The sequence below is a fragment of the Pteropus medius genome, unplaced genomic scaffold (assembly GCF_902729225.1).
Source record: "Pteropus medius unplaced genomic scaffold, Ma_sr-lr_union100, whole genome shotgun sequence".
NCBI lineage: Eukaryota > Metazoa > Chordata > Mammalia > Chiroptera > Pteropodidae > Pteropus > Pteropus medius.
In genome coordinates this window covers 235,594-259,712 of record NW_024341881.1, presented here as the reverse complement: position 1 = coordinate 259,712, position 24,119 = coordinate 235,594, and the positions used below count along the sequence as shown (strand labels likewise).

General features: G+C 34.9%; 2 protein-coding genes and 1 pseudogene across 2 annotated transcripts; 2 read left to right on the top strand and 1 right to left on the bottom strand.

Annotated features, from left to right (window-relative positions):
* Positions 1-1,303: 1,303 nt before the first annotated feature.
* Positions 1,304-2,177, top strand: TAS2R8 (taste 2 receptor member 8). The gene is given in 3 exon segments (XM_039853175.1): positions 1,304-1,661; positions 1,664-2,119; positions 2,122-2,177. Coding segments are annotated over 3 exon segments (870 nt in total).
* Positions 2,178-5,738: 3,561 nt separating this feature from the next.
* On the top strand, positions 5,739-6,677 carry TAS2R7 (taste 2 receptor member 7). The gene has a single exon (XM_039853167.1). The coding sequence runs from the start codon at positions 5,739-5,741 to the stop codon at positions 6,675-6,677; it is 939 nt and encodes a 312-aa protein (XP_039709101.1).
* A 9,861-nt stretch (positions 6,678-16,538) lies between these two features.
* Positions 16,539-16,661, bottom strand: LOC120595101 (uncharacterized; annotated as a pseudogene).
* Between the last annotated feature and the right edge of the window lie 7,458 nt (positions 16,662-24,119).

Below are 24,119 nucleotides of genomic sequence, written 5' to 3'. Positions count from 1 at the left end.
AATTAGAATAATTTAAAGTGTGCATTTCTTAATTTTAGATGAAAATGTTAATTATCTAAGAGACATTTTGGAAAGTGAATTGTCATGGATAGCATTTCCCATATTATTATTATTATTATTATTATTATTATTATTATATAATGTATATTTTTTAGTGGGTCTTTGGGTTTATTATACAACTGAATGAAAGATACAATTTAAGCATCATTTGCTATTTACAGTTGTCACTCTGCTGGGCATTGGGATAGGATAATATGCCAGCCTTTTTCATCATATTTGCTTATTCTTTATATTAAAAACTTCACTATTACTTTTAGTAGGACTGTAAGCAGATTGGAAGGTTAAAAGAAATAAAAACGAATAATACACACTCACGAAAACAGACATACAAAAAATAATAGATAATGCTGCTTTAACATTAGTCTTTACTTTTAAGCCATTCAGAGTAAGAATTCAAATCAGGTTTCACTGCAAGGAAAAAACATTAACTGTTCTACAAACCAGGGCATTTCCCTTATTCAATGAAACTAAAGAAAACAAAACGTTATCTGGTATATTTCACTTTTTATAAACATAGAGAACAAATTCTTAGTAAATGTTGCTATGTATCTGCCTGACTAATAACATTATGTCCTTTATAATTAGATTTGTATCATATCCGTCTTTAATTAACTATTTATATGAAAACAAAAATTATCATCTGAGTGAATATTAACTCTCTATAATCTGATTGCACTGATTGTTTCCAAAACTAAAATTCATTTCCACTAGAACTGTCTTGTAAGAAATTTATAACTTATGATGATGCAAATGATGTTTCATTTACACATTTTGATTTTTAACAAGCACATATTTTTGTTTGCTCTCTGTAGTTTCTTATTCAAAACTCAATTTGACCATATATGCGGAACATACTTGCATGAAGCCTATTGCAAATTCATGAAATATGATATATTTTAATTTGTATGAGAGTGGTTTTAACCAAACATTTCAGTTATCACTCACTAAAGAGCGATAATTATAATTTACCCAGGCTACAAAGCTAGTCAAGCTGTTTGGAGCAATCAGTTGGTTTATTCTTCATGAATGTAGAAGCAATCTTATTTTCGAGGATATCTGGGCACTTCTGAAATGATATCAAAGTCAAAATAATGACAAGTGAAAACATTATTCCATGATTTGAAGAATTTATTTGTTATGTTTCAACTGGTCATATGTAAATTAGCCCATCTGTAGTGATATTTGAGATTGGGGTATTTGTTCTCTCTACCAACATGCTCAGTATAGAAGATAATGTCTTATCATGATAATAACTGGAGAGTCTATATTAGGAATTTTGGGAAATGGATACATTGGACTAGTAAACTGGATTGACTGGGTTAAGAAAAAAAAGATCTCCTCAACTGACTACATCTCCAGAATTCGTTTGCTCTGTGTAATGGTGCTCAATGGCATCATAATGGTTTTATATCCAGATGTTTATAAAAATGATAAGCTAAAAATAGTTGATACCTTCTAGACACTCACCCACGACGTCAGTATGAGAACTGCCACCTGCTTCAACGTCTTCCATTTCCTCAAGATAGCCAATTTCTGCTACCCATTTTTCTTCTGGCTGGAATGGAGAGTTTAGAGGGTGGTTTGCTGGATCCTGCTGCAATGCTTGCCATTTCTTTGTTAAGCAGCCTAATGCTAGCAATGAGACCTAATTATGATTTTGAGTTTAAAATTGCAAAACATAAGAGAAACTTCACTGAATTATTTCATGTAAGTGTAATTCAATACTTCAACCTGTTGTCACTCTTTAACCTCATAGCGATTGCCCCATTTACTGTGTCATTGATCTCATTTTTTCTTTTAATTACGTCCTTATGGAGACACACTAAGTGAATGAAACTGAATGTTACAGGCTGTAGAGATCCCAGCACAGAGGCCCACGCAGGAGTCATGAAAACTGTTACTTTGTTTCTCTTCCTCTTTTTTGTATACTATCTTGCTCCTCTTTTGGCAACATTTAGCTACCTTATGAAGGAAAGAAAGTTAGCTGTGATATTCGGAGAGGTTATAGCAATTCTCTACTCCTCAGGTCTCTCACTTATTTTAATTATTGGAAATAACAGCTGAGGCAGGCATCTGTCAGGATGCTGAGGTGTGGAAAAACAGCATGTGTGATGTAAAACCTTGGCTGTAAAAAATGGACTTTAAAAGCAAATTTTATTTTCTAATAAAAATACAATTTTCTATAGGTTCATTGTCATTTTTTTCCAGTTATTCCATTTATTTTGGGTATATATCTTTAAGTGTTATTGAGACCACTAGCACACCAAAGAATACATCCTTTACATCTCTTTACACTTCCAGACATTCTCATCTTCACCCTTCCCTCCAAAAATTTCAGGGCCCACATTTCTCTTTTTGTCCTTTAACTGCAAATGTTAGGCATGTATTGCCTAGTTAAAGTTCTTTAACATTTGACATTGGCCCACTGTGAAGTGCACCCAAGCTGCACTAAATGATTTCTCACTTTTTTTCTATCATACACTTTCATTGCTGACCCTTAACTGAGTTCCCTTCATGGTTCTGCTGAGTTACTCTCATTTGACTTATTAACTATGAACTTAGTTTCTTCCTGTCTTGTTTCTGGTTCACTTTCCCAGTTTTGTGTCTCTGTCCTTCCAAGTCAGTGATGCTTTAGGTAGTCTACCAGGTGATATTTTCTAGTTGACCTTTCTCTAACATCTCTTATTTATTTCTCTTGAAATTAAATTTCCTTTTAAATAACTTACATTTCAGGCAGCACCAGGATAGGAATAGAACCCACTCAAGCATCTTCCTCTAAGGAGTGTCCTTAAGTGCTCTTCACAATCTGCATGGAGGTGACTAATATGTCAGACTTTGTTCAAATTCCTTTCCTTAATAAGACCCAAGGAGTTTTCATTCAGGATTTAAGAAAAGAAATTCATTGGGAAGAAATTACCATACACAATGGAATAACAAAATACCATCACTAAAAATTCACTATATGTTCATACAGAGTAAACTACAAAAAAAAAAGTCATTAATAAAATGTGATTCTGTTCAAATCCTCTTCACTAGTATTATTGAAATACTTGATCTGGCACATCTAAGGCCATGTCTGTTCTGATCTAACTGAGCATTTTTTGCTCCCACCATTTTCTATGTCTAATTCTGGTCTATTTCAATCTATGAATTTCCTTTTATTATAACTAAGGTATTAATTACCCAAAGATTATAAGTTTTTATGCATACGATTATATACAATTAGTCTTAGGGACATAAGACTATATTTCTAATGTGCTAGCTATTTAGATTGCTATTTGTTATATTAGAAAGGAGAATCAGTGTCCCTGTGATAGAATATATTAATATATTCTATAAAATACCTGTAGATTCTATACTGAGATAAACTTTATGTCATTCTGCAGGTTTAGATGGAATAAATATATAATTAGATTAAGACTTCTGGGAAGGTTTTTCTGCATTAGTTTAAAGTCCTTCCTTCCATGTTTTGTTTTCTGTATTTCCAATGTTTCAAATATCTCCAATGACCATGACCGAACTTCAAAGTAGTAAGCTTGTGACGAAATTCTCTCTTGCATAATTTTTCTTTTTCTTTTTTTTTATTGTAGTAAGAACATTCAACATGAGATCTATACTTTTAACAAGTTTTTTTTAGTGTATAGTACTGTACTGTCAACTATAGGCTATGTGTTTTACAGTGAATCTCTAAAATTATTCATCTGGCATAAGTGACACTTTATACTTGTTGAATATCAACTCTCCACTTCTCCTTCCCCTCAGGCCTTGGCAACCACTGTTTTACTCTCTGCTTCTATGAGTTTGGCTACTTTTGATACCTCATATGAAGGGAATCATATGGTATTTATCTTCCTGTAACTAGCTCATTTCCTTTAGCATAATGTCCTCCAGGTTCACACATGTTTTTTCTTATTTCAAAATTTCTTTCTTTTTTTTTTTTTAAGACTGAGTAATATTCTATTGTTTCCATATACCACATTTTCTTTATCCATTCATCTGTCAATGGGAATTTCGATTGTTTCTACATTTAAGTTATTGTGAATAATGTTGCAATAAAGTTAAGGGTTAAAGTTGTCTCTTGAAATTTTTGATTTTATTTCTCTTGGATATATACACAGAAGTGAGGTTGATGGATCCATAGGTCAGTATATTTTTAATTTTTTAAAAAAACGTTCATACCCTTTTCTATAGTACCTGCATCATAACTTCCATGTTTTACAACACTAGTAAGCATAAAATCTACAATTATCTGTGAAAAAAATTAGTCTAAAATTTATTTGGTAAAGGTGTTATCATAATTATTGTGAATGCTATATCTACCCGGACACTAGGGAGAAGAAAATGATGTGCTTGTGTCAAGGATCATTTCCATAGGAGAGTGGTCACCTGTGAAATCACTACATGATAAAGCAGTTTGCCCAATAATCAGGGCTATGTCTCAAGAATGAAGATTTGACCTTTAAGGAAGGATGAGAGAAGAATTGTATTACCAAGGAATGTATGAATACCCTGAATTATTCCATGGAAACATTATGTAATAAAGTGTTCCTCAGTAACGCCAAATTAGAAAAGCTATTTCAGAACAAGAATTAGTCCATAGACATAAGGTAAATTTAATCATTAATCTCCTGCCTAACAGGCTAGAAGGGCTAAGGATCTAGATATTCAGATGCAATTTGGAAAGGGGAGGGTAGGGAGTAGAATGAAACAGGATTTTCTTTTCTTTTTCTCTTGCGTATACAACTTCCCTTTGGAATATTTTAAATGAAAAGGAAAAATCTAAAGGTAATTAATACTCTTCTTTATTATGGTTCCTTCACCTTATTATATATAGTATGACAAAGTGAATGACCATTAAATGTTACTTGACTAATAAGATGGCCCTATTTTGAGACCTTGTGCCATATAATTGTTGTTCATCTGAGGAACCAAGATAAAATAAGTTGAAATGTTTTTAGAACCAAATAATCGATATTTAGTGTTCATCTTTTAAATTCTCAAACTTTGTTAACTCAAATTTTGGATTTTTAGCAGTAATTAATATTATTCAACAAAATGAAGATTCCTCTATAAATTTCAATTTTTGACTATTTTCTAATTGCCAGAAAATAAATCCTTGAGGTTAAGATTTGCCTGATAAAATATAGGACATCTACTTAAATTTAAATTTAAGTAGTTATCCTATGCATTTGGAATATACACTAAAAAAATTTATTGTTTCTTTGGAATTCAAATTTAACTGGGTACTCTGCATTTTTATTTGCTAAATCTGGCAGGCTGTTGAGGTTACTAGTATGCATCACAGATTAATGAATCCAAAATTTGCAGAAGGTAGCCTGAGAAAGACAGTGTGAGACCTTGAGAGAGCTTTGACCTAATTTGCATCTTTATAAACTGTAGCTCAGCCTAAATTAACCATGTGTGGAAACATAAAACCTACTGGAAAGGTAAATGGACATACAGCAGCCAGGCCAAGGATTGCCAACCACGCTATTTGTGAAGACTAATTAAGTTTTAATGAAGATAGCTACAGCCTTCATTTACCACTCGCATCTCCATCACAAGACAGACTACAATAAAAGAAGTAAAGAAAATTACAGCAAAAGCTAAGAAGTAGGTGTAGATATCAAACTACATCAGTTCAGATAAAAACAAATTGGGTATTTTCCTGTTTTAACATGTCAGATGAAGTAAAAAACACCTTAATGATCATAGCAGCTGGAGAATTTTCAATGGGAATCTTAGGAAATGCATTCATTGGCTTGGTGAACTGTATGGACTGGATCAAGAATAAGAAGATTGCTTCCATTGATTTAATCCTCACAAGTCTGGCCATATCTAGAATTTGTCTATTGTGTATAATACTATTAGATTGTTTTATATTGGTGCTGTATCCAGATGTCTATGCCACCGGTAAACAAATGAAAATCATTGACTTCTTCTGGACACTAACCAACCATTTGAGTGTCTGCTTTGCCACCTGCCTCAGCATTTTTTATTTCCTCAAGATAGCTAATTTCTTTCATCCTCTTTTCCTCTGGATGAAGTGGAGAATTGACAGGGTGATTCCTAGGATCCTGCTGGTGTGCTTGGCCGTCTCTGTCATTATTAGCTTTCCTGTCATTGAAAATTTGAATGATGATTTTAGGCTTTGTGTCAAGGCAAAGTGGAAAGCAAACTTAACTTTGAGATGCAGAGTAAATAAAGCTCAGTATGCTTCCATTAAGGTATGTCTCAACCTGTTAACACTCTTCCCCTTTTCTGTGTCCCTGATCTCATTTCTCCTCTTGATTCTCTCCCTGCGGAGACACACCAGGCAGATGCGGCTCAATGCCACAGGATGCAGAGACCCCAGCATAGAAGCTCATGTGGGAGCCATGAAAGCTGTCATCTCTTTCCTCATACTTTTCATTGCCTACTATTTGTCCTTTCTCGTAGCCACCTCCAGCTACTTTATGCCAGAGACTGAATTAGCTGTGATGATTGGTGAGTTGATAGCTCTAATCTATCCCTCAAGCCATTCTTTTATCCTAATTCTAGGGAACAATAAATTACGACAAGCATTTCTAAGGGTGCTATGGAAAGTAACATATATCCTGAAAAGAAGAAATTTCTAACGTAAATGGATCTGAAGAAAAATTATCATTTTCTAGGACAAAGGAAGACATGTTTCTTAACTTTCTGCAGTTCCTACATTAATGTTTGTTTCATGTGGTCAATTACTCTTAAAATGTATTAGTATACTTACAACTTAGAGCTGATTTTGCCTCTTTATCTCTCTCTCTCTCTCTCTGTCTCTCTGTGTGTGTGTTCCTTCAAAGTTTTTTAAACATGTTTTAGAACATACAGAAGCTAAGATTCTAATATTAATTGTGAGAGGAGAGATTATTTTTATAGTTAGTTTTAAATCATTTCTCCAGTTGCAAAATTGTATGACTAATTCAGAACAACTGTAATAGCATCTTGCTGTTATTTGCATCCATATGAAAAGGAGTTGGCTCACCTTCATGGTCCTAGCTAGACTTTTTTCTTCTCAGATCATCCAACTAAGCTCTACCTTTGAAAAACACTCAATAAGGAGACTGTTCTTAATCAAATTCTATGTGATTCTATGAATGTTGCAGAAATTAATACTGATTATGAGCACAATTAAGACACATAAATTGTGATTAAAATAAATATTCTCCCAACGAGTTCAAAAGTTATTTTTGGATCATAGATCAATGAAAGAAAGACACTCAAAAAGTATGAAAGATAATTTATATAGAAAGTTTCTATAAAATAAGGTTAGCTAAAGAAAGAGCCTTACTAGAACCATTTATTGTGTATTGAACAATATTTCTTAGACAAAAAGCATGTGAAAAGTTTGTTTTTAGCAAACTAAGACTGCACCAGGCATTGATTATCAAGATACTTTGACAAGACCTTCAATCAAAAACTTACGTTTTGAAAGTTAAAATGTTAAAACTGTCAAAGGAGACATTGATTCAATACAGTTCATCTCTATAAGCCAGGAGGATATTATTCGGATTATACATAAGTCATCTATGAGATATCTATTTGGGAAACTCCATCAAAAGCACATCATTTATGTTATGGCAAAGGTATTTTGAAGTGATTGACTCTGTTACTAACCAGCCTAGACTAGCCATGAACTTTCTGTGCAGAAAAGGAAATGTTTATAAATATTCTAATCAATAAATTTGGTAAAAATCAAAATTACTTGTACACTAGTTCCATAGGTTAGTTTTTCTTCTCTGAATCTGACAGTACAAAAGATATATTTTAATTAAACTGATAATTTTAAAAAGATTCACCGAGTGCCTTATAAGATAAAGAAGCAATAGGTATATAGGCTGAAACTTACGTTCTTTTCAATACTGTCTTGAAGAATACCTGTCCCTATCCCCCACCAAAGCCAGCTTATGTGGATTTATTGGACATGGGAACAAAAATCTATACGGACTAATGGGAATCTTGAAAGCTCCATTTGATGTCTTCATATTGTGAACTTTAGAAACTTGATCATCTACTTAAATTACAAATATAGCACCTCAACACTCAATTTCTCTGTGGACCATAGCCAAGCAAAGGATACTGAGGTAGCAACAGAAACCATATTAGAGACCTCTTACTGTGCATAATTCTTCTTACTGGCATATCTAGGATAAAAGGAACGTAGCCAAGTCAAGTGGTTTATCTTCTGAGATTATGTTAATTCTGAGAAATCATGAAAAATTTAGGGTTAAAAGAAGTATTTGTACTGTTTCTTTCACTTCCATGGTTTGGTGTAGAGTTTTCGGTCTTTCTCTAAGAGAATGTAGTGAAAAAGTTACCGAGAATGTAGGCAGATTTCTTTCTGTTTTTACCTTGTTCGATAAATAGATATCTACTCATATATTGAATGTCTGAGTGTTAGGCACCATCCTGCATATTTAAAATACAGATGAAATGTGACAAAGTCCATACTTTCATGCACTGTCATAGACAACATCATAGAAGGCAGGTAATGATCAAGGAAACAAACAAATAGTTATGTCATGATTAACGCAACTGAGAGAATCTGGAGATGAAGGATAGCTTTATATACCAGAGTGAAGACAGACCTACTTGAGAAAGTGAGATTTCAGCTGAGACTTAAATTACAAATATAACCCAGCCATTCAATATTCTGGACAAATAACCCTAAAAGATGGCAAGCCAAGTGACAGCACTCTGAGGAGTAAATGTTTGAAGAAGAGCAATAAGGTCTATGACCAAAGCATGGTGGGCAAAGAGTGACTGAAAAGATCATGAAAGGCCTTGTAGGTCATGAGAGGAAATTTAGATTTAAGTGTAATGAGAAGACACTGAAGGAATTGAAACCACGTGTAACAAAGTTTGATTTATATGCAGATTTAAGGTCACTTTGTTAATAAGAAGAATGGATATTTTATGTGCTGGGGGTGGGGAAAAGAATAATTAAGGGGTCATCTGATAAATTACTACTGTAAGTAGTCTGTATGAGAAATCGTAGTGGCTTGGATTTGGATGCTGGCAATAGAGGTGGGGAATTTTTTAATAGATGAACTCCATATAGTGTGTAGGTAAAGCTGATAGATCTTGTTACTTGATTAGATGAAGGGAAGGAATTGAAGGAAGGAAAAGAAGATTAAAAAAACTTTTAGATTTTTTTTTTTTACTTTAACAATTGGAAGTATACTGCTACCTAAGCTTGAAAGAGAAACTGTTAATTGAGGGATGAGAGAATAGAAATAAAAAATTTGAATTTTTACATATTATGTTTTAGAGGTTTATGAAATAATCTAGTGAAAATATAAAATAGATAATTGAATATATGAATCTGTAATTAAATGTAGAGAAAAGAGATATAAATTTGGAAGTTATCAACATATAAATATTATTACCTAAGAATTAATTATAGATAGAAAAGTGACACCAGGCTTGAGCCCTGAGATGTTCAAATCTTTAGAGATAAAATTAAGGAGAAAAGACCAAAAAAAGAAAACAAGAAGGAGCTTTTAGAACGATAAGAATAAAGCGAGGAAAGTCTAGTGAACTGAAAGTAAGAGATGTCATTGTATTATAGGGAGAGACAGATCTGCTTTCAGATGCTGCAGAGAAAAACAGTAAAATTGATATAGCAAAATAACCACTGGATTTGGCGATACAGATCTATAGACAGTCTTCAACTTACGATGATTAGTCTAACAATTTTTCAACTTGATGATGGTATGGAAACAATATACATTCAGTAGAAACCAAACTTCAGATTTAGAATTTTGATCTTTTCCTGGGCTAGCGACATGCGGTGTGATCCTCTCTTGCGATGCTGGGAAAAGGCAGCTCCCAGTCAGCCACACGATTATGAGGGTAAACGACTGATACTCTACAGTGTACTGTGTAGTCAGTGTTTTTTGGATATCATGTTTTGTGTTTTTATGTCCATTATATCTACAAAACACCATGTGTATTTCCTGTTTCTGGTGAGAAGAGGAAAGCAATTACTCTTGAAATAAAACTCAAGACAATTGCCCAACTGTAGGCTAATGTAAGTGTTTAAGGTAGGCTAAGCTATGATGTTTGGTAAATTAGTTTATTAAATGCATTTTCAACTTACAATATTTTCAATTTTTGATGGGTTCATTTATGAATGTCCTTGACTAATCAGTAGGCTCGTGTTATGCAAAAATGTATTGATTAGGATATGAGACCCTGAGCTTTGCTGTTCAGTATTTTGACTGAAATCATAGCAACCCATTATTTAGAAAATTGTCATTTATCTCTAATATTTAGTGTGATGAGATTTAATCTTTTTTACTTTTTTTCTCTTTGCTTTCAATAAATAATGGAAAATTAAGAAAGATCAAAACTGGGGTTTGTAGCCTGCTTGCATGGTAAAGAAGATAAAGCTGCTAATTTCTTCTTGACTCCTCAGGCAAGACATTTTCAAATGTTTCTGCTCTTTCAAATGTTTATATATTTTTATACATTTTGCATTGTGAAATGTTCCCAAGGCCATTTGCAGAATGGTCACGTTACTTCAGAAACTGGATGAAAAGTCAATCAGGATACTGAGAAAGCCAGAACAACCAAAGACTAATTCTGCTTCTGAGGAAAGGGCCAGTTCTTGTGATTCCAAAACTAAACTTGGCAGTAAATGTGGAAATAAAGAGCATTAAACATGTTTAATTTCTGTTTTTGCTACCCTTACCTATAAATTCTTCATTAATATGAATACTAAAAGCAAACTGCTTATAGCCTTTATAGAAATGTCTATTAGACCCTTCATTTTTTCCACACCTAATTGCATGGTCAATTTTCTTAGGTTGCCAGCATTCACATGTGTGACTTCCCATAATCATAACCAAAATTTGACACAGAGGAACAAAGAGCTTCCAGGTCAGGTACAATTTCTAGCCTGAATGTATTGAGCCCATCAACTAAGGAATGCTTGTGCTCGCTCTCTCTCCCTCTCTCTCTCTCTCTGTCTCTCTCTCCACTCAGAAGCTTTGGAGGTAGATAAAGTAAGTTGTATTGTAATTAGTCTATATATACTCATTTATTTAAAAAATCTAGTAGGTTTTCTCACCGTATTAGTTTTCTAGGATTGCTGTAACAAAGTACTATAAACTAAGTGGCTTAAACAACAGAAATTTATTTTATCATAGTTCTGGAAACTAGAAGTCCAAGATCAAGGAGTTGGTTCAGTATATGGGCTATGAGGAAGAATCTGTCCCAGGCCTCTCTCCTAGCTTCTGGTGGTTTGCTGGCAATCTTTGGTGCTCCTTAGTTCTGCTATATCACCCCAGTCTCTGTCTTCATCTTCACATGGGGTTCTCCTTATGCATATGTCTATGTCCAAATTTTCCCTTTTTATAAAGACATCAGTCATACTGGATTAAGGGCCTACCCTACTCTCATGTGAGTTCATCTTAATTAATTACATCTGCAACAACCTTATTTCCAAAAAGGTCACATTCTGATACTGGGATTAGGACTTCAACACACAAATTTCTGGGAGACATAACTCAACTAATAACATTCACTTTCCTTTACACCTTGCCTAGCTCTGGCAGATTTTACTTCACTTTATTTCTACAAATGCATATATGCAGAAGAAATAAGTTGAGTCAACATGTATGAGCTAAATGCTGTAATTGAGGTACACCTGTATGTCTCTAGACCAAAGAGAAGCCTGTCTGATTGACAGCTGGATAATGAGTGTCTCCAGCAGGGCATGCTAAGGGCAAACAGACATAAACAGAAATGGCATAATATGGCACACATACAATGAAAGACTGCCAGAGATCATGGAAGTTTACAAGGTAATTTTTTTGTGTTTGAGCTGAGAAAAGGGTGTGTGTATTGATAATCTGAACTTGGCAAACTCTCTTTGTAGTCTCAAGAATACTTTTTTTTTGCTTTGGAATATTGGTGGTAGTTGAGTTCTCATAAAATTATTAAAATCTCAGCTACCTATAATGCTGCACAATACAGTACATTTAAAATCCAGTCAGGGCTTTGTACCTCCCAGCCCATCCTTCCTGTCACTTGACTGAGAACCATGACCCTAAAAGGAAAACAAGAACAGGTTTTAATGCCAATGACTTTATTAATGATTTAAAGTTGGAGAAAGGAAAGGCAAAGAGGTTTACACCACTAAAAGGTGATGGTCACCAGTTGTTCTCTATCAATTCTGAAACAAAGAAAAGGATTTTACACAGAAGTAATAACTTGGCTTGAGCATGATCTATGCCTTGTATCTCCACTATTAAGTAGTCTCATTATAAGACCTCACATTTCATTAAGAGAGAGAGGTGGAGAAGGAGGACTGGAGAGGTGGAGATGGAGGAGGAGGCCAGGAGAGGGGAAAGAGAAGGCAAGAGAAGAGGAGAGAGGAGGTAGAAACTGGGGAAATCGTAGGCTAATATAAGAATAAGAAAGTCAAAAAAATAAAATTAACTCAGGTAGAAGTAACACTTGCTCTTATAAGAATAGAGGAGACTTCTCTTTGTATGAGATTGAGGCAAGGACAAACCTGGGCAAAGTTTAAGAGTGATTAAAGTCAAGACTTGAAACAAGAGAGATGAACAGAAACAAAAAGGTTAAGAATTTAAAGAGAAATTCACTAGATTAGTGAGTAAAAATGCAATTAATACTTAGGGAATCACTGGAAGTCATTTTCAGTTGGTTTTCATTGTCTTTGGCCACTGCACTGACCACCCTAGCTACCTTTTTCATGCTGACCATCCTGGCCACCCTTTCACACTGGCCTCTCTGGCCACCAGGGCTACCTTGGCCATGTCTGCCACCTTGGCTACTCTGGCCGCCCTGGAGCTCTTGGACTCTTTGGCTACCTTGACCACCTCAGCCACCTTGGCAACCTCTTCCTCCTCTGCTATTGCTTTCCTACTCTCCCTGGACATCCTGGCAATGAGGCCCATGTGGCTGACCATGCATTTTTTTTCCATTTTTGTCCTTTTTGCCTCACTGACCTCCATGTACTCCTTGAGGTTTGAATTTTAATTCCTCTGGGAGTTCTTTAAGAAATTCATTATCTGCTTCATCGAGAGAACACAGATTCAGAAAGAGACAAGGAAAAAGAAAGATTAACAATAAACTTAAATAAGGCAAGTATAGAATCTACTGCAGCCTGAATTTAGTTAGGAGTAATATATTATTCGTTTAAATGGTACTGGGTAGTGATCAGGGCCCAGTGCCCAGAAGAGAAGAGGCAGAGAAACTGTGGCCTCTTCAGAGTGCATACCCTTAGCATCTCTTGCTTGCTTCATCACCATTTACTCTCCCCTCTTTTGATGTTTCTGCCACTATTCTATATTGCCTCCTATCTTGAACTTGCCATGATATATGTGAAATCATGTATAAACCACCAGATATCTCATGATGTCTGAGAGAAACCACCAGGTGGTGTCACTGTGTCCACGTGCAGATGTACATGATATCTTGATGTTAATCTATTGAACAGGAGGAAATTATCAGCCACCCTGCCCTTCTCAGTAGCAGAGCAATCGTATAAAACCTACTCTCCCCTTTCTTCTATCAGCTTCTACAAACTAGTAAGTCTGTAGACAAATGGAAAGTATAAATAAATCCCACCTAATGTCTCCTTTTGCAAATTTCTGGTACCTATAATTGAGTCCCTGCCCTCACCATCTGTTGCTTTAACTTTCAATTGTTTCTTCATCATCTCATGGCCATTACTTTTACAATCGTTCTCATATGCATGCAAAATATATTTTATGCCCACATACTGTATTGTGCTTTGTGTCAGACACTAAGATTCCAAGCTTTAAAGACATAGTCTGTTCTCTCAAGCTGCTAACTGCTCACTGTTGTTAGATTAACAAAGACATTACTGTGTCGTTCTCCTATTTAAAAATCTCTTTGTTGCCCATAAACTAAATTACAAATTCAGCTTCCCATTTACAATATCCATCATAATCTGGAACTTTATTTTATCTGGAACTAAATCCAGATTCATTTTCCTCTATTCACTTCAACCTTACCTAATCATTCAGTTTTCCTAGGGCATTGAAATACTGTGGTTACATGCACAGATTTAGCCATGCATTTTATGCTGCTTCCCTCTCTAAGGTCCAGATCACATGGCATCTCCTGTGAAAGGCGTTCCTTTTTCTCCCCTGCTCTGGGCTTTCATAATACCTTCTCTTGCCACTTTTCTGAAGTGATCATCATTATGTCCAAGCTGAATCTTCCATTAGATGCTGAGTTTCTTAAGGACAGGAATGATGTTTCATTTACCTTTGTATCTTTGGTACCAAGAATAGGACCATGCCAGGGTTATTGTTAAGTATTAAATTTTATTGAATTAATAATATTGGGGTTATTATCTTGTCCCAGTCAAGGGACAAGAGGACTGGCTGAGAGGGACAATCCAAGAAGGAAAAATCCATTTAGGAACAAGTAGAGATGTGGAGCAAAAAAATTTTATGTGTTGAATAGAGATATTAACTTGAAAATATTCAACATACTTAAGACAACTTCAAGTCATTTTAGTGAAGTATAAGCTAAAAGAGAGGTCGTAGAATGAGGTAGAAAGATCTTGGGCTTTGAAATCTGTCAGGGCTGAGTCTATAAAATAGCTTTATCGTTTGCTAATTATGTAAGCTCTGAGAAGGAATAACACTCCACAGATGGAGCCTGGTCTCCTTTCAGAGACAGACAATGAGAGAGACTGAGAGGGACCCAGGGCATTCAGTGTATATGTCACTCTTAATTTCTGTGAATTATAGTTTAAAGACCTGGTTTATCTGTTTTCCTTTGATGGTATGGGTATGCAGTGTGAAAGATGTGTTAGCAACCTCAGCCTTTGTTCTATAGGTTCCCCATAGTCCGGCTATAGAGAATGAATTGTTGGGTTTATTTTGTGTAGGATATTACTTAAAAACTGTTCTCCTGTGATTGATTTGTCAGCAATCCCAATTCCTTTGTTCTGGCAGCACATTGCAGGCTCTGAATATGGCTTGTTTTAACATTTAGTTCTCTTGCCTCTTGCCTACATCACTGTTATATAAGATACAGAGAACTCTTAATCTTAGAATAAAATATTAGGCTAGGTGGATTTTATCCTTCTGAGAGGCTGTAGACATAAATTCAAAGCAGTCGAAACTGGTCATAAACTTTCATCCCATTTTTCATTTACCTAAGAGGAAGATAAAGAAATAGACTTCATAAAATTTTGTCTGCTTCATTAAATCTTCATTTTAAAATAAATTTATTAGCTAAGATACTGCTAATTGTTTACTCACTGTCCATTTTTTACCAGTTAGCTTGAATAGCCCCAATAGTGATCAGGGTGGCAATGTGTCCAGCTAAAAAATATTTATTTTCAGACTCACTTGCTGTAGAGTGTGACCATATGACATAATTCCAGGAAGTTATTTGAATTTTCTTTGAGTGGTACTTTTAGAAAAGTCTTCTTCCAGAATACTGCTTCCCTTTCCCTTCTTATTGCCTGAAATGCAGACACAACACCTTCAAGTTTAACAGCCAAACCAGAACAGAAAAGAGTTTCCAGGCAGTGTCAAATACAAACTCATTTTGTGGCTCATTGAAAACTATTTTTAATAAATGGCGCTGGAAACCAGACTGCTATTGGTTGGAGATAGTTACAAAGTGGATTCTACAAATGAAGGAAAATATTCAAGAATTAATGAGTTAATACATATCTAGTTTGAAAATCAGGTAGAATCAGGTTTTCTTCTTAGATAAGGGAAGATTTGACTAGAAATAAAGGGCAGTTGTCAAAAAAAAAAGAGTAAAACTAGATATGAGTCAGGGAAAATCAAACAACTAAGCATAATGCTTAAACCCTGGTGTCTTGTGATGACTTTCTTGGAGGGGAGGACCCACAATAATTTGAGCTAGTTTTTATTATATTGTTATTATGCTCCTAGATGTAGTTTTATGATGCCACACTGTGGTCATTGTAAGCACAGCTCCTATATTATCTCCATATAGCATTACATTTCCAGATATCAATTGCAACTATTTTCATGGGCCTTTTATTTTTTCTTAACATGGCTTCCTATTTTAAATTTCTTTTTGAGTAGTATATAACATTAAAAGAGAATATAAGGCCAAATAAACAATGCAATATACAAAAAGGAATGGGGATCAAGTAGTAAGAATCAAAAAGTGGGTTACAAGACCTAAATATATAATATTAAAATTTAGTTGAAAACTGTATAATGGCATATGAGGTTAACTTGTATAAAGTAGGTTAACTTTTAAATTATGTTACACTGTTTCACTGTTAAAAAATGGCATGAACTTTTAAAAGAATTAATTCATAGGGATAGTTTTGAATAATATATTAGTTATTAAAAATCTTATTCCTTTTTTTTTTTTTTTTTAGATGAGGCAACCCTTGGTTGACTTCACAGATTGCAAGGATCTTGTTAGCTTACAACTCCTTATTTTGTATTTTTTTACACCTACAGTACCTGGTCTTCCTAGGTGGTCTCCCATCCAAGTACAAACCAAGCCCGATCCTGCTTAGCTTCCGAGATCAGACACTAAGATTCGGGCTTGTTCAGGGGGGCATGGCCATAGATGGCAATCTTATTTTAATCACGAATTTTTCGTATTCATTCTGATAGCAGATATATTATAATAATTGCAAATCTAGCTATGGAAGAGTTACCCAATCAAGTATATTCCATTCTTGCTCATTTCATCTGGCTCTTTTTAATCTCTTTTTGTTTGATTTTAACAACTTAATAATTGTCTTAGTACTTCAGGTACATGGAGATGCATATTACTTGTTTGTATCATATAATCTTGCAGTAAAATGTTGACTTTAGTACTTATTTATATACTACCTTACTAAATGTATTCAGGTCTTACTCTCCTATAAAGAGTGTCTGTTCCTTGAGGACAACATTTCTTTTGTATCCTAATTTAAACAGAAGATTGGATAAAAAAAAGTTCATATATACAATGGAATATTACTCAGCTATTAAAAAAAATGAAATCCTACTATTTGCAACGACATGAATGGACCTAGAGGGTATTAGGCTGAGTGAAATAAGTCAGACAGAGAAATATAAATACCATATGGTTTCACTTATAAGCAGAATCTAAGGAACAAAAAGAAAAAACTAATCAAAAACAGACTCACAAATATAGAGGATAATCTGGTGATGGCCAGAGGGGAGGGGGATTGAGAGGGCTGGAAGAAAGGGGTGAAGGGTTAAAGAAGTACAAATTGGTAGTTGATAGATGGTCATGGGGATGGGGAGCACGGCATAGGGAATGCAGTTAGCATTAATGTAATGGCTAGGTGGAGAGCCAGAAGAAAGAAAGAGCAATTAGGGAAATCATCTTATAAACTATGTAAATGTCTAACCAGTGTACTGTACACTTGAAACTAATAAAATAAAATTAAAAATAAATGGCTTTTCCATTTATTATCTCTCTGAGCTTGAGCAATCACTGAAAGAGCCGAACTACGTACTCTCTAAAAATATGTTTATCTCTCATGCTAGGTGTCTAAACAGTTTCTAAGGATAGAAAGTTTTATTTTATCAATTTTCTCTAAAAAAATTATATTTAAAAGACTATTTTATTATCAGTGAGGAAATGTTAGATTGAAAGAATACACCTGAAAAAGAAAACTTTCCTTTGATTCTAAGGAATAGGATATAGGAGTTAAGAGTTTGTGCCCTGAAGTCAGATGTGTTTTTTTTTAATTTCAATTAATTATTTTTTATGGTAATATTGGTTAATGAATGCCAGTAAGTTTCAGCTGTACTTTTTAACAGTAAGGCATATATATATATATATTTACATTGTGTGTTCACTTCCCATAGTTAGATTTCTTTCTGTCACCACATATTTGACCCCCTTTACCCCATATACCATCCCCCGCCCCCGATGTGGTTTTTAAATCTACCTTCATCACTTATGAGTTGTGTAATTTGGGCAAACTAATTAACTTCTCTAAGCCTCATTCTCTTTATCTACAAAAGAAAAAGATATTAACATAACATTTTGTAATAATATTAACCCATAACATTTTGTGAGAATTAAGGGAGATTACACAAGTAAAGTGCTTTTCCTGGCATATTGTAAATGTCCAATACACATTAGTGATGAGGAAGGTGATGATAATGATATGGATGTTCCTTCAAATGCACAAATTCTTCCTTTTGAGTGTTTCAGGAGGGATGAAAGAGAGCTTTTACTTTCCATCTACTGAGGACATGTAATAGTGTATAAGGAATGTGTGGGATGGATGGGAGAGGGAGGAGTTGAGTTAGTAAGAGAGCCAGGGAGAAAGTAGAAACAAGAGACAGGAGTCAAGGCAGTGGACACAATGTGTTGGGTGGCAAGGGGCATAGGCAGAGAAGAACCAGAGTTCATGCCAAGAAGAGGTAACATTGCAGCCAATTGTCTTTTTATTTTTAGTTTTTATACAAGTTAAGGGCAGAAATTGAAAACAAATGGAATAGTCAGTGTCAAGGAGAGAGTTGAGAGCAGTATAGTATTTGGTTTGAGATGGACAGCTTGTGGTAGGGAATGGGGGCACACTGCAGGGGTCAGCAGAGGTCAGCAGTGACCAGCTGAACATGATGGAATCTTCACAATAGCACAAAAGTAGTCTTATCAGGGAACAGAGTTAACAGTTATTATAAACATGGACCAATTCCACATTATGGTTCTGCTACTGTCTTTTGTTAAATCCTACACCCTTAAGATGTAGCCCTTGAGGTGAATTTCTACAAGTATCCTAAAGCTTAATCCAAATATCTATTTCAATCTTTTCATATTTTTTACTGTTTTGATTAGTAACATTTATTGAGCATTCAAGTGTGCTTACTTTATAAGCTTATCTCATTCAATCCCTTTAAAAATCTCATATGTATTATTATTATTCCTTGCAAATGAGACCAGTGAGACCTCTCCAAGGCCACATAGCTAAGGATCAGTGGGATGCATACTCAGGTAGACTGATTTCAAAACCTCCAGCATCTAAACTCTCGTTTTGGTTATGATGAGTATTTGAATTCCTTAACAATGGATGTAAAACAAGCTGGAAAAGGAGAAAAAGAAGAAAAAAAAACCCCTAGCATTGATTAAGCAGTTGTTACCAAGGGGCTCCTGTTTCACTTAATCATTGAAAAAAACATGGAAGCTGGGTGAAATTTTCCCGATTTAGTGGGTGAGGAAACTGAAGCTCAGAGATGTCCCAAGGTATGTGTAATCCACTATGGTCAAAGAAAACCAAGGTACCCGTGGCTTGTTGAACTTGCCTCCCTCCCTGCTGAAATCACTATGGTTTTTCTGAGAGATAATTCAGACTATCCACCTCGCTGTTCTGAAAAAATAATACGAAGTAACTGGACTGTGGTTCTTTCCCTGAACCACACAATTTGAAATCAAAGGCTATTAATTTTAGTTTGTCCATTTAAAAATGGTGTGTATTCATCACAGCTCTCCGGGAATTGGTGTGTATACAGAAATGATCAGCAAAATGTTACCTATTTTTGGACACTGAATTGAGTCCCACGAGTGTTCCAAAACAGGAGAACAGGGAGATAAAGTTACAGCATCTTTATATCACCATTATTATTTTGCTGTCACAGATTATTCATGATTTGTTGATAGCCTCATTTTCAATGCTTCCTCATTATGGAAGTTTTCCAACTCAGGATTTAGAAAAGTCTTCTCATTCAGATTTCCCTGGATTGTTGTGATTGGCAGGAGAGAGATATGTTAGGAAAGGTTAAAGTACAAAAATTAATAACAGTAGATAGAACAGCAAGAAAACCACTAACAGCTACTCAAGGCTGTCTGATACTCCTAACTGAGAGAGGACTGTCTAAAGAGCATGATATCATTCAAACTTTACTGAGTTGATGATCTGTGTTAGGCTTCTGTCCCTACATAAATGGGTTAATTAGCCTAGTTCATCTTGTATTTTTGTCACTTTATGCTTAGATCATACAGAGCTTCTGAGAGTTTCTTCAGAGCCAACCACTACATTCCTCCAACAAGAAAATAGAAAGTAAAGGGATTGTTATTATTTTTGCTGAATAACAAAATGTGTTGCCTAAAAGATTAGAATTTTGAGAGCAAATAGAATTCTATTTATTGAGGCCAATACACATTTAAATTAGGTATGTTGGGCTTCCCAATATGTCTTCCCAGTTTTTGTTGCTGTCATTTTTTAAAACAGCTACTTAATCTAAATATCTAAAGTTTTATTCCTAGAAAGTCATATTCCTCTTTGAATGAAGAAACAGCACCAAAGCTATGACAGAATAATGCAATAGCATCTTGTGGTCGATTTTCTTGCCTTATATGGTTACACTCCTTCGTGCTGACTTAGATATATTTATTCATCTTTATGACATATAAATACATAGATTCCTCACTTCTATATTCTAGAATGAACAACCTTCATTATGGCACAATTCTTAAATTGCTTTTCTATCATTAATTCTTCGTAGTGTCATTATGAGGCTTAATTTCAAAAGTTATGTGCAATGTTCATTTTGGATAGAACACAGCTTACTTTGATAGCCTGTTTCAGCCTTTTGTTTTGTTTCTTCGTATTTTCCACTGTGAGAGCTGAATCAACTTATCTGACCTAGTAACAGTGACCCTTTATATATGGTGAGGGAAAGAGAAAATCTGGTGTTGGAGCGAAGTACTGGCTAGTCAACAGAATAATTTTAAAAACTAAGGACAGCAAGGAAATTAAACATTTTTAAATCTGTAAAAAGAATATGTAAAAAATATGTAAAAATATGGAAAATTTCATCAGCTATAGAATTACAATCTATGCACGACATTGTAAGTTTGCCTCAATAAAGAAATAACTTAATTAAAAGCATAAGGGAAGAATAGTTCTCCAGCTTAAATGACCTTGGGAGCAAGAAAAAATCTTCTTCTATCATCTAGGGGATGGGATTCATATGCACAAAGAATGTCACTAAAGGAGGTGACAGTGACAGACACCATAATATAGAACTTGAAAGGTTTGGGGCTTCTGCTGGGGACAAAGACCCACATCTTCAGAGCAGAAGACCTGAATGAAGTCTTAGACCTCCCTATTACAAATATGGGTGCCCTGCTTTAAAAAAAATACTGTGAAAGAATTCATACTCTGTTTGATATTATGTTGCTAAAAACATAAGGTTCAAAAAGAAATGGAAATTCAGAGGTTTCTCATAAGCTAATGAGTAGAAGAATTCCTTAGGTAAACTATAGACAATGTTTATAAAATTTTAGAGACAGAGAGTTTCGTATTTCACCCTCTGAGAGAGAATTTATAGATACAGCAATATATCACAATTAACTTCTTGAAGGAGTTATTTCTTCTAGTTCATTTTTAGCTCACAATTTGTGGGCTATGGACATCTGGTAAATACTGAGTTATAGTCTAAGTTGAAAACAGTTTTTCCTTTTCTGTTGTTGTTGTTCTTTTTCCATTTTTCTACCTCTGTGGCTAGCAATAGTAATGAGAAAATGTTTCTTTTGCTCATTAAATGTTATTGCTCAAAGCAAATTTTCTAAACTTAAGAACAGAAATATTTTTGTAATATTTCCTTATTTGCAATCCTTTTTGTTCTTTGGGAATTGGAACATATAAGATGCTGTGGGTGGAAAGCAAAGGGATATATTCAATGTTGGAAATTCAAGGATCTATAATTACTCAAATTCAAGGATCTATAATGGCTCAAGCTCTGTTACAAAGAAAGGAAAATAGAGTCTAACTAGGTATCTGAATAGTTTGGGTAAAATAAGTAGATAATGAAATAGAAGAGCAGAATATTTTGGAATTTAGTTTTTGGGGATTTTAATTTATAAGGCATGGGAACTTTTCTTTGAAAAATTAGTAGGAAGCATTTTTCCTTTCGTTGTGTTTTTCACTGTAAACTTCGGGTTCATTTTGTAACTATGGGATGGTGGGTTTGCAGTGGAGACTTATGGAGAGAGAGCTTGTTTTCCCTTTACTACATACTTTTGTTCTTCCTCATATGTTTCCAACCCTTTCTCCCACCCTTTCTTCCCTCTGTTCACTTCCTTTTCTGTTCCCTCTCAGGAGAGGAGGACATACTAATCTGCTTATTCAGAACCAAGGATAGCAGGATATTAACTGGGCTATATTTTAGCAATAGGTTTGCTTTTTCAGAATCATGAGAGTACGCTCCAATGACATCTACTTCCTGGAGTAAATCTCAGCTGGGCTTACTCCCTTGAGGCAGACTGATTATTTCTTCTCTCATCATTTGGCTAGGTAAATAAGCAGGCAAGGGTGCCCTCTTGTGCTTAGTCTTTCTGAAAGAGCTAGAGAATCAGAGGCCTCACTTTGACTTCTGTACTTCCAATTCAGTTTAATACCAAATAGTCCTGCCTTACCCAGTGCTTACCCAGATAATTTCAAATATTACAAAGAGATCTTTCTATATACACATTTAACTTATTGAAATATTGTGTATACATTGATCATCACTTATACAAAGCACAACCAAGCTGAAAAGAGTCAATGTATATTAGCAAAACCAATGAAATAATATGCAATTGAGTCACAGGATTTTTTGAAATAGAAAAAAAAGAAAGAGAAAAAGAAATGCATGGTTCATGTCACCAGACATTTGAGTGGTGATGGATTTGTCAATATTTTGAACGAGAGACTGAATAATTAACTAAAGGCACAAAAAAACATTGACTAACAAAGTTTATAACTGGTACAAAGTTGTAAAAACAAAACCAGGTGCCAAGTACTTTAACTTGGGACAATTATAAGATTATCATGAGTATTTCTTGTGAAAAATACAAGATTTTTCGCCTTGTGTTCTGACTTTGATACTGAACTTTGTGTTAGATGCATCTCCACTGCAGTGTGCTTTCCCACTTTGTCCACTGTTCTTTTCATATAAGTTCCTTAGTCAGGAATCCTGAGGCAAAAATCTGAGTGGCGGGGTCCTGGGTGACTGCTTTCATGACATATAAAGCCACTAAATCTCGCTGTCTTCTAAGAATACTCCCTTAACAATCTGTCCCTTTTCAGTCCATTATACTAGCTTTGACTCCCGTTACTCCATAATATTATTCTGGAAAAGTCATCCATCCTCTTCACAGGCCCTGAATATTCTTCCTGATACTTGGGATGGTTAGTGACTGCCTGGACAATATATCTGACTGCAAATATACTTGAACCCACAAGTGTAGTTGCCTGTTAAGGGGTAAGATGTAAAGATGGTCAACAAAATTCACTGAAACAAGCAAAAGGAACATCTCAGCTATCCCTTCCCTTGATTAGAGCTTGGTTGTCTTTAGTTTGCCTCGCTTATATCAGAAGTAGAGACACGCACTTCTTTCATCTCTTTCCACAAAGACAGAATAGGTGAACAGTGGGTATTTTCCATTGACTCATTTTATGTACCTCGAAATCAGAGATTTTTATCTGTTTTGCTCATGAACATATCCCAAATGCCTAGAAATGTGCCTAGGGCATGGTAGGCTGTCAGGATATAGTGGAGAAGCTGGAGGCTATTTTTTATTGGTTTAACTGCAAGTAAAACATAGATTAATAATACAAGTAATGAAAAAAATTTTATAGTCAGCAATCTTTGATCAATACATAGAAAGTTTCTACTTTTGATGTGTCCATTTGGGCTGCTATCGCATGATACCATGGACTGGGTAACTTATAGACAATGGAAATTTATTTCTCACAATTCTGGAGGTTGGAAGTCCAAGATTAAGGTGACAGCATGGTTGGTGAGGGCCATCTTCAAGGCTACAGATTGCCAACCTCTCCCTGTTCCCTCACATGATGGAAGAGTCAAGGGATCTCTGTGGGTCTCTTTTACAAGAACACTAATCCCGTCATGATGACTCCACCCTCGTGACCTAAGCACCTCCCAAAGGTCCTACTACTTATTACCTTCATCTTTGGCATCAGAATCTCAGCAGAAGAATTTGAGGGGAGCGCAAACATTCAGACCATAGTCATTTGCTAACATATTACTTGCAATCAATCCATGAAGCCACTGATG

Coding starts and splice junctions, on each gene's coding strand:
- TAS2R7 (XM_039853167.1), top strand. CDS start 5,739: ATGTCAGATGAAGTAAAAAACACCTTAATGATCATAGCAGCTGGAGAA.